Source organism: Myotis davidii, unplaced genomic scaffold (assembly GCF_000327345.1).
Source record: "Myotis davidii unplaced genomic scaffold, ASM32734v1 scaffold415, whole genome shotgun sequence".
In the NCBI taxonomy this organism is placed as follows: Eukaryota; Metazoa; Chordata; class Mammalia; order Chiroptera; family Vespertilionidae; genus Myotis; species Myotis davidii.
In genome coordinates this window covers 5,742,445-5,753,947 of record NW_006287951.1, presented here as the reverse complement: position 1 = coordinate 5,753,947, position 11,503 = coordinate 5,742,445, and the positions used below count along the sequence as shown (strand labels likewise).

General features: G+C 51.0%; 1 protein-coding gene across 1 annotated transcript in view; it reads left to right on the top strand.

Annotated features, from left to right (window-relative positions):
* Positions 1–8,485, top strand: part of RBP2 (retinol binding protein 2) — a 9,814-nt gene extending 1,329 nt beyond the window's left edge. The window contains exons 2-4 of the mRNA XM_006759843.2: positions 3,101–3,279; positions 6,417–6,518; positions 8,239–8,485. Coding sequence (XP_006759906.1) covers positions 3,101–3,279; positions 6,417–6,518; positions 8,239–8,289 — 332 coding nt within the window. The 3' untranslated portion in view covers positions 8,290–8,485. The remainder of the gene's footprint in view (positions 1–3,100; positions 3,280–6,416; positions 6,519–8,238) is intronic.
* Positions 8,486–11,503: the final 3,018 nt, after the last annotated feature.

Here is an 11,503-nt window from a genome sequence, read left to right as displayed (position 1 = left end):
ACAAGTCAATGAGGTCATTGCCAAAGTCTTTGTATAAACCACATGGTACCTGGTTGCACTTTCAAACAGGGAAAGTGCTGGGGGTGGAAGAGACCCAGGTGAAGGCAAGTTTGGGCCCTTCCTTGCTGGTACCAGCAGCTCCTCCATCTTGGCCCCTTCCCAGTGGGAAGTAGTAGCCTACAGGTGAGGAGGTAAAATAGAGCAAGGGGAGCAGGGAGGCACCCCAAGGTCTCCGGCCTGCCTCTGCTGGCCAGAGAAAGGTTGAAACCTATTTGAAAATGTCCTTGAGGAGTGAGAGGAGGCAGGTAGGGGGCCAAGCCAAGTCCTCTCTAAATGTGTCATACGGAGGAGGAAATGGCATGGAAGAGTGGAGAGGATTGCTCCTCCATATTGCTCCATATTGCTCACAATTGCCTCGAAGTGCTCATGATGGGAGAATGAAGGGGTCCAGGTTTGAAGCCCATCACAGGTGCACTGGGAATGGGTCTCAGATTTCATGTGATGAATATGTGTGCAATCTCTGCTCTTTAATTTACAAAGAGCGCCTGCCCTTTCAGCCTGCAACTCTAGCCTTTTTCACAATAACATTACAAAGCATTTTAATGTTGAGTAGCATACTCATATTTCACCTTTATGGCTTGCATTGTTCAAAATGCAGTTATGAAAAGTATGCTTTTAATAAAGTCACTTCAGTGTTGTTTTTTTTCTTCTGCAGCAGCTACAAGCCATATATATATTATTCAGGACTAGCTTGCCTTTGGACCTTCTCCCCTGAGGTAGAAATTCATTTCACCCAGTTGTAAATCAGGCGCAGAGCTACCTTTCATCCAGAGAAGCAGATAAAACATACTTGATAACCCTGGTGTTAGAATACCATAGCAGGAAAATAATTTTCTCTGCAGAGTACAAAGGGGAAGCGTTTCTGTAACCTGTGTGTGGGTGCGCGTGTGTGTTCTACAGCTGCAGGTAAACCTTCCTTTTGATTAGAAATATCACGGCTCCCTTCCCCAGAGTGGAGCAGAGGTGGCGTGATTAACTGGCCTGTGTAAACGCTAAAGGGTAGCCAAGAGGCCATGCCATTTTTCAATCCAGAGAAGAAGTGGTGCTTGATCACATTTGCATAGAGCCTCTAACAAGATTCCGCTGGCCCCGGTCAGAAAGATTGAGTAGGGATGCTATTTCCAGGACAAGCCGGTCCCCCCAGCAATAGGCATTTTAAACTGCGATCCACCTTTCTAAGCAGCCAAGGACAAGCAATATTTTCTGCTGGGAAAGCCTTAGTTGTGACTGATACACAGATTGTATTTGTAGGCAAACTGTTGGGAGCTCCAGCCCAGCTGAGCAGCTCAGAACCCGCCACTTAACGTCTCTGGGCCTTGCTATCCACATCTGGGCAGTGAAAATAGGCTTGTTCTCTGACAAACACCTCGGTTCTGAGTTCCTCTGTAATTCCCAGTTCTTTCTGAGTAGTTTTGCCTGGAGGAGCCACCTTCTTTGTTTCATCTGGTTAATATGTGACCTGTGGTTGGTTGGTTGGTTGGTTGGTTGGTTGGTTGTTGGTTGGTTCTGTCTTTCCATCTCCACCTGTGGTGCCAGCAGCAAGGTGTGGCCCAGCATGGGCCTCAGCACCGAGGGCCAAAGCTAAAGCTCTTTACCCCCTGGCCAAACCATGGAGTGAGGAAGCTGACACAATGTCCATGTGACAGGCCAGGGCCATGCAAGTGAGCCGATCAGCCGCCATCCGACTGTTCTTCAGAGTCGGGTGGTGGATGTGCAAGTGTGGCCCAAACATTTCACTCCAGACTGGGTTTAACTGAAACAGAAAAGGCCACGGCTTGAAGGCCAATGTGCGTCAAATAACCACAGCTCCTTGGCCCTGTGTAAAGCATTTTATCATTATTTTAAGTGAATTTTTACCTTAAATAACGGTGAGGTAAGCCACCTTTCCCCCATTTTACTGGAGAATTTACAGGCATAAAGGGGGTCAAATATGATTTGGTGGGAGACTAAGAGCTTAATGATGGTCACAGCAAAGGAACACATTCAGCAGCCCCAGACTTAGCCTCCGTTTCTAGGTTGATTCCACAAAGATAGCGCCCTTTTGGCTGGAAGGATGGATTATGTCTAACCAGAGGTTAGCAAGGAGGTGCACGCAGCACTTAGCTTTTTACTGTAAAGTACAGAGCTTGGGAAATGCAGCACTCCATTGAAGGGCATGCTCCCTTTTACTTCCTAATGGTCTCTAAGAGATGAGTAAGATTTCCATTAAAATATCGGGACAAAGAAAAGCTGTAGATGAATAAATGCAGCAAAATCTTGGTAATAGTTGAATCCGGGTGATGAGTGTAGGGTTCCTGGTACTCTCCTCTCTACTTTTGTTTGTTTGAAATTTGTCATAATAAAAATATAAACAAATGGCCATCTTTTCCTTAAAAACAATAAAGCAAATCTCAAAGCAAGTGTTTACTGAGTGTCTACAGCAGCGGTCGCTAACCGGTGGTGCTAGGACCACTGGTGGTCCGTGAGGCCCTAAAGGTTGGTGACCGCTGGTCTACAGTATCTGGAGCACACTTAAAGCTGGTGAGGGAGGGAGAACAGCCTACGTAAGTAAGCTCCTAATCTGCTTTAAAAATGGAAGTTTATATGTACCCTTCCCTGCTGGTAGACAATAACAAATTCCATCTTTGCCTATGATCTAGGCTGGTGAGTTTTAAACAGTCTTTTTTCTTTTAAAACATGAAGTTGTATGTTCAGCAAACTCTTCAAAAGAAACCCAATATGTCAAATAAGTAGAATGGAACTGCTGTGGTGGAGGGATGTGTGTGTGTGTGTGTGTACATGAATACATAATGAATGCATATTGGAGAGTTGCAGCTCAGGCATGACCCTGTCTGCGACCTCCCCCTGCCACCAGGGCTCCCCAACAATTGACTGAGCTGCCCAAACTGGCCGGGTGTAAGACAACTCTTGTTTCCTGCTTAGGCAGAGAAATGGGGCCTGCCCTGCCCTGTGTCTCCGGTCCTGATTGCTTGGCCTTGTTAAAGAAATGAATGAGTCTGGCTGAGCACACCAGAACCTCCATCACTACCTTTGCCAACAGATATTGATTTCGCCACCCGCAAGATCGCAGTCCGCCTGACTCAGACCAAGATCATTCATCAGGATGGCGATAACTTCAAGACGAAAACCAACAGCACGTTCCGCAACTATGACCTGGATTTCACCGTTGGAGTGGAGTTTGACGAGCACACCAAGGGCCTGGACAACCGCACTGTGAAGGTACTCAGCTGGGCGGGCGGTTGTCATGTGCACACTGGAGGGGCTGGCTGTTTGGCTTCACAAAGGGAAACTGACAGCAACAACCTGGAAGGGGGACCAGAATGGACTTAATGATGCCGGCACTAAGCAGCATTATCTTAGGGAGGAAGGGGCAGGCTAGCTTCTGCACTAAGCTTATGAGCAAAGGAGCGATTGGAGGGTGCAGCCCCTCCAGGGTCTGGCATGGGCTGGCGGGCAAGGAGAAGAGGGCCCGGTGGGGTGTCGTCGGGGGGACCCCGCCCTGTGAGCTGAGCAGGGTAGCTTCCTCAGGGGGCAGCCTGCTCAGCACCACCACACATTGCCACGAGGGACTGATGCCTCATGTTCACAGATTTTTCCCCCAAGAGATGTTGAGAATTCCTAGGTTTTCATGTGAAATATCTCCATTTTAGGTGAGCCCCACTGGTTTATTTTTTAAAAAAGAATGAAGTGCATAGCAAACAAAATGCTCGGTGTACTGAGTGAAGTCAGGGTTCCCCCGTCCCAGGAACTTCCAGAAGTCTCGGGCAAGCCTCTGGCTCTGGGTCAGCATCACCCTAACTCCCAGGCCTAATGGAGCAAATCCCCAGGCTTCCGAAGGCCAGACTGCCAGGTGCTTGAGTGGCATGGGTATAGGGAGGATTCTGAAAGCAAGCAGCCCTGAGTTCCCGTGTTATCTCCAAGCACAGGAGCTGCCCTCCCCCAGAGGAGCGGTTTGTAAATAAGGCAGAGAGTGCAAGCGGCAGGGGCCAGTGGGTGGAGGTGGGGAAGGCAGGGGTAACAGCCGGTCCCCTCTCCTCCAGAGTCACCATATCCAGTTACACCTGGTCAGTCCCCACACTTAGGAATGGGGAGAAAGTTAATCTCAGTGGAATTGAAGGATTCTCCCACCCCAACCTTTGCATCATATAAGGAGCCCTGGGGTCACACAGTCCAGGAGAGGGTTTCTGGTTGGTCATTTGGTACGACCACCATTGGCTGCTCACTGTCCGTGCCTGTGTAGTTTGCATGAGGGTGGGCAGCTTGAATATTCATAGCACCCACCCTATTTGTGCCAAGGCAGCCACCGGGACCTCTGCCCTGGCTCCCAAGCTGGGGAGGTGAGCTGGGTGTCCTATCCCCAGGGACCCATTTATCACCCCCAGCAGAGGCCAGCCCCTCACAGTGCCAGGACCCTCCACCCTGCCCTTCCTCATTCACCATGCACCCCACTCTCCCCGGAGTCCCCTTCTCTCCTGTTTCCAGAAGCTCTTTCAAAAGTTGGAGGTCTCAGTGCTTCCCCAAGTCAAGGACCATGAGCTCTGTCACCTTCCTGGTATTGGAAGGGAAAGTTGTCATCCTTCTTTGCTACTGACATCCAAGCCACGAGAGCGGGCCCGTTTTATTTCTCACGCCGTCCTGCGGCACTGTCCTCTCAGCCTTCACATCGAGGCTGAATTCTATTCAGTGCCCTCGCTAAGGAAGTCGGACATGAAAAGCACTTTGGAGGTGCTTCCGTCAGAGCGGGCCTGGCATGAGAGCCTCAGCGTCCGAGCCTGGGACGGCCCCTGCGAAGCCCCACCCGCGAGGCTGAGGGATGCACAGGGCTTTTCTCAACTGCGTGGCTGGGGGGCCCGTGCATCAGACACCGGAATTCACAGGAAAATTGGCGCAGAATTTCAGTTGAAAATGATTCATTTCCCCCAGTCTTTGCGTTTTGGTTGAGAAAGAGACCTGTTCTCTCTGACTAGTTCTTGCATCACCATGGATGGCGGGGAACGCCCTCTTCCTGAAATGAACGGCGTCCTTTCAGCCCTTTCTGCCTCAAATGATTCCCTGCGTTAACACCCACTTTCCTTCTGCCTCTCCGTTTCCCTCAGACCCCACTCTCCCCAGGATCAGTTCTTAGCCCTGCAGGGAGAAGGGGAGAGAGAGAGAGAGAGAGAAAGAGAGAGAGAGAGAGAGAGAGAGAGAGAAAGAATATGAATGAATCCCCTTTTCTACTTTTTCCAATACACCAGAAGTTTGTGGCTTCAATCCCCTGTCAAGGCCTCTCTCTCTCTCTCTCTCTCTCTCTCTCTCTCTCTCTCTCTCTCTCTCCCTCTCTCCCTCTCCCTCCCTCCCTCCCTCCCTCCCTCTCTCTCCAGTGGGGACTGAGAAGTACCCAGGACAGACTGTGCCGGGTCTCCCGCAAAGGGCTGTTCCCAAGAGAATCAGCACGGAGCAGGTGCCCTCCGCACTACCTCCTTCCTGTGACTTGACTGGTACCCTTCAGCCGGAAGGGGCGACAGGGGGTGGGTGAGTCAATCAGCCACAGAGGGTGCCCGCCCCTCTGCAGTGTGCTATCACTCTTTTATCTTTGACTGTGAGATTAATTGTATCAAAAAGCCTTCATTTGCATTTCTCTTATCATGAGTGAAGTTGATTGTCTTTTCTTGGGTTTAAAAGCCATCTGCTAGGGTTGTGCTTTTCTTTCCTTGTGTGGGGGGAGGGAACCATTTTTCTGGCCCAGGGCCATCTGGACATTTATAACATCATCCGAGGGCCATACAAAGTTATCAGCTTAAAAACTAGCTGCTCTATTTGGTCAAGCATTTAATTAACTCACTCCTAATGCCGTGGCAGGGCCAGCCCAAATGACGTTCCCCACCCCAAATGTAGGCTGTGGGTTGGTGTCTTCAGTTGAATTTCCTATTAGGTTAATGATCTTTTTCTTACTGGTTTATGGGAGCGCCTTATCTAGAAGGGACGCAGGTCTTTCGTCTGACATGTGTTACGGTTACTTTTCCCAGTTTGTTATTCATCTGCAGACTCCGAGGTGTTTTCCCTCCCAGAAATGTTACATCGTGAGACAGTCACATTCATCATCTCCCCCTTCTGACCTGGAATGCTCTCTGCCCATAGGATAAAACGGAAGAGTAGAATTCCTTAAAAGAGGACAGACCCAGCCTCAGCCACCGGTTTGGCTAGAATGGCGGGTGTGTGTGGAAATGAGCCTGGGAGGTCTCACCGAGGCTGAGGGCTCTGTCCTGCGGCCGGGCGGCAGCCCGGGCACAGCGTTGGGACTGCAGCCGCAGGTTGACGTTTGTCTGGTCCCAGCCAAGGGCACGCCGTTGATTTGCTGGAACTTGTCATTGCAGTCGCTGATCACCTGGGAAGGCAATGTCCTCGTGTGCGTGCAGAAGGGGGAGAAGGAGAACCGTGGCTGGAGGCAGTGGGTCGAAGGGGACAAGCTGTACCTGGTAAGTCCCGGGTCTGCCCAGCTGCCTGCCTCTGTGCTCACACGAGCTGCCTGTTCACCCAGCCAGGCACCTTGACAAGAAAAATGGCCCTGCACTCCCGCCCTGAGCTCCAGCCAAATGTGTGTGGTCATAGAGTCAGAAAGCCATTCCTGTCTGGCTTAGGGGTCTCCAGGAAGAAATCTTTACGGCCGTTTCTGTGATGGCTGCCATTAAAATGAAAGCTCAGAATGCTGAGCGAGGGAGCTGAGGTCCATGGAGAAATGCAGGGGACCTGTAAACAGCAGCCGGAGAGAAATGTGAGGCTCAGAACTAAGATGTCCCCAGAGAGGGTGGGCCCAGGCCCCCTCGCAGCCATGTGAGCTTGGAAAAGAAGAGGTGGGGGTGCAGGTGGAACGGACAGAGGGCAGCTGAGCCCATGAATGCTTGTAGGCCTCAGGCATGGACCTCCCATCATAAGCTGTGTCCACCGGATGCCAAACTAAAGCAGTGCAGTGGGTACCATTGCTGATCTCCTTGAATTATATCTGTGCAGGTAGCTTACTTTTTTATTCTTCAATCTTCAAGGCAATATATGGGTCAGACATTCAAACACTGAAAAATTCTTCACTCCTTCATGCATTCAGTCACTCATTTGTTAAATAAATTTCTCATTCAACTAATGGCACTTCATTCATTCATTTATCTGTGGAGTCAGGCCGGTGCCTGGCCCCAGTGTCAGTATTCAGGTCACCATGTGCCCTTCAGAGCCAGCCTTGCCTCACCTGGGATCTTTATTCCAGAGGCAATGTCAGCTGATGGATGACCAATGGGAGGCATGTGCTGTTTTCCATGGAAGGTTTTCCCTACCTGCTCCGGGTTGGATGATGGATCGTTTTAATTGTAGTGCAATACCCAACGGTCCCTGTGGTGAAGACAACGGATTCATCGTCAACTGCGATGATTTCCTGGTGCTCCCCACACCTGTATTTTTCTCTCCTCCCTTAAAGGGTCATGAGTTACGGATAAGGCTTGAGGGCTCCCTCTATCTCAGTGGTTCTCAACCTTCTGGCCCTTTAAATACAGTTCCTCATGTTGTGACCCAACCATAACATTATTTTCATTGCTACTTCATAACTGTAATGTTGCTACTGTTATGAATCGTAATGTAAATATCTGATATGCAGGATGGTCTCAGGTGACCCCTGTGAAAGGGTCGTTCAACTGCCAAAGGGATCGCGACCCACAGGTTGAGAACCGCTGCTTTATCTGAATGAAAAGCAGCATCTTATCTGCAGCCCACACCCTTTCATTGCCTGGGCCAAGACCAACCAACGTTTTGATCTCCCAAGGCCAGAAAGCCCACAGGGCTGAGCCACACGGGTCACCAGCAGGCATCTTCCTAGGCCCTTGCCTTCCGAATGCTTCTCCCCACTAGATTCTTCTTTTCTTCACGGTTTTGCTGCCTTTTATAAAAATTAGGTGATGTTGCTTTAATCATGAAAGTAGGAGAAATCCCGCCCAAGAGGGTAATTTCTTCAAATTTTTTGTTCTTATAGTTGCTCAAGCTCAACTCAAGGGTCAAAATCAAATCAGGGCAGGTCAGCTGATTGGATGCATGAGATGCACTGTGCCCAGAATACGTGTCCTCTTGTTCCAGTTATCACAGACAACACGAAGGCCAGGGGCCGGGCAGAAGAAAGACCCAGCTTGTTCATCACTCACCCACTTTCTGATGTTGCAGGATCTGACATGCGGTGACCAGGTGTGCCATCAAGTGTTCAAAAAGAAGTGATGGCCACGAGGGGCCTGCTCCACACTCCCAGTGAAGGGTTCTTCACCGGCTTTGAGACGAAGCCGTGGGGACCCTCCCACTCCTGACAGAGCCTGTTAAGACATCTGGATGGGTTTTACACGGAACGAATGTGTACCAGTGACAAACATATTCTCCCTTCGTTGAAACCTGGCATTAAATGAAAAAACAAAACTCACTCCCATACTTTGAAATCCTTTATCTCTCTCTCCCTGTATTTGTAGAACTGTCAATTTTATCCCCAAGCAGAACAGGTGACTGCCTGCCTGTGGTTTTCTGTGTGGCTTTGTTGTTGTTTATATTTTAGTTTAGCCTGTTTGTTGGTTTTCTGTTAGTTCATTTGTTTGGCGGTGGAGGCTGTTTGTTTTATCTGGAAATGTTCTCTGGCCAACATAATCTCCTAATCCTTGAACAATGCCTATTTGAGATTCATTCCTTTAGATAGCACATTTGTTTCTCCAAGATTCTATTTTAGGATGCATATGCCTTCTAGTTTGTACTTTGCCTGAGCAGCCATGACAGGGGCCTCCCGGAAAGCTGTGCTCCCCCACAACCACGCATGTTCCTACGGCAAGAAAGCCAGGGAAGTGCCTGGCTGGGGCCTCATGCTGGCTGGGGACCCGGGGAGGTTGGGGGATCTTCCCGTGGGCTCTGGGGAAGAGAGGAGCCTCCTGAGGAGGTGCAGCCCATCCCCTGTGGCAGAGCAGGAACCCAGTGGACAGGCTGCTGAGGTGGGGCCTTTGTCCCCAGCTCCCTGGAGCTTCTCCGGGTGCCCAGGTCCCCCTGTTGGTGCCCCCGGTCTTGCCCACCACAATCTCAAATGACCCTCTCCTTTGTCCCTGGAGAAAAGCTTATTGAATGAAATCGTCTGAAAAGCTCATTGGGGACCAGCTGTGAAGTATTCCACACGTGTAGGGGGTTGTATTCACTCGTGATTTTTGATCCTAGGGTTTACAAACGTACTCTAGGGTCTGCTAGCCCCCCAAGATTCTGTGACAAGGTTCATGGTCAAATAAACCTCAGGAGTGCTGAGAGCATATCCCCTCCTTAGACACCCACAGTAAGAATTGGTGTCTCCATAGCTGTGCACAGACCTGCAGCAAGCCCAGCCTTGAGCCCTGGGTCGCCTTCACCCTGAAGCATTTCGCGCCCACGGGTGTTTTGAGAACACGGTGCTCATGCCTTACGCCTGCACAGCACTTCTTCAATTACGGAGAACAAACAATGTCGTTTAAAACTCCCGTTTTCCACAGGGATTTTCTCTGTGTATTTTTCCACAAATGAAGAAAAACGGAACAGGTTCGTTTACATACAGCGTGAAAGGCCGATGGTGGCTGTATTCATTCTGCTGACCATTCTTTTTCAACAAAGATGCATCTGAACCTAGAAGCGGTCCAATCCGAGGTACCTGTTTCAAAGCCAGGGCCGATGTGTGGGGCCAGGCCTGCCTTCAGCCTGCACTCCCTGTGGCTGAGAGAGGACAGGTCGCCTGCCTCCTATTTCTGTTCCTTCAGCCAATTTCAAAACCAAACCATGACAGGAGTGCTCCCCCCAGGCACTGACAAGGCTGGTGGGGACAGAGTGAAAGCGGTCAGCCTTTAAAACCCACTGAGGCCCTGGCCAGAGCTGCTCAATGGTCAGAGCACCCGCCCTCTCACCAAAGGGTCTCAGTTCCATTCCCCGTCAAGGGCACTTGCAGGAGCCCTGCTCTAGACCATGTTGCATGAAGTTCACACGGGAGGTGGGTCGATAATGATGGGTGTGAGCTTGGGGGAGAGGGAGGAGAATGATACTCCACATGGCTTAGCAGTGGGAAGGGAAAGGGGGTGCGGAGGGATCTGGGTTAGGCCTAGCACACCAGGCAACAGAGCAACAATTGCAAAGGCCACATGCCCTCTCCCCATTGCCCACGTCACCCTCCAATGGCTAAATGGCACCCGCTTCGGGTTCCCTCCCCTGGCTGGGCTGGGGAGGAAGGAGCAGCCAGGCCTCCGCAGACAGTTTTGAGGCCAGGAAGCGATGATGTCACCGGGGGTGAGGAGAGGAGGAGAGGGAACAGTGAAGGAGAAGAGAAAAGAGGAGGAGAAAGGCGGGGAGAGGGAGAAAGGAAAGAAGAGTAGGAGAAGGAAAGGGCGGAGCAGGGGGAAAGGAGGGGAGGGGAGGGGAGGGAAGAGGAGAGACAGGAAGAACCCACACTCACTGTGAGTAAATGCAGAGAAAGCCACTGTCCAGGAGAACCAGGCTGTACAGATTGCAGCCAGAGCAGCAGCAGCTGGGACTTACCCAGGGGCTTTCTCTAGTTTGAACCCCTCTCCCCCAAAGCACAGGCAGGTTCCTTTAAAGGACTAGCAGGTCAGCGCGGAGCAACTAGGCTTTCAGGCCCTCTAGAGGCTCAGCCTGGGTCCTTGCAGGGTGGTCCAGGTTAGGCTCTTTGTGGAGCATTGTTTCTGTCCTGGAGCTCTTTCTAGGACTGTGACAGAGGAGCCCATTTTACAGATGGGGAAGCTGAGGCTCAGACCAGGTCCAACATTCACCCTGACCCCACAGCTGGGTCTGTCTCCACACTCTGAGACCTTCCGCGAAGGAGGGGGCTTGGGCAGGAACAGGGTGGCCCTGCAGACCTACCCTAGAACCGTGGTCGGCAAACTGTAGCTCGCGAGCCGCATGCGGCTCTTTGGCCCCTTGAGTGTGGCTCTTCCTAAGCCTTAGGAGTACCCTAATTAAGTTAATAACAATATACCTACCTATATAGTTTGAGTTTAAAAAAAATGGCTCTCAAAAGAAATTTCAATCAATGTACTGTTGATATCTGGCTCTGTTGACGAATGAGTTTGCTGACCACTGCCCTAGAAGGTCCCAGAGCCCTGGCACGTTCAGGAGACCACCAATGCCATGCCTGCCCAGGCATCTGTAATCAGGCTGTTTTAAATCAGCCTTCCCCGTGAGCCTCCTTCAAGACTAATTCAGCTGCAGGCAGGACCTATTGAGAGTGACTCATTTGCCGTCCCCAGCGGGGGAGGTGGGGGGAGTGGGGGGGGTTAGGTCCTGCCTCTGGGCCGAGCTGCCAGCACTGACGACATAGCTGGCCTCCCGGAGCCGACCCTGCCACTTGAACCGGCTCTTTATACTCGTGATCTGTGACCGATGAGAAGGGCAGAGGTGGGTATTTAATCTTGGCTCACTGATTACACTGGTT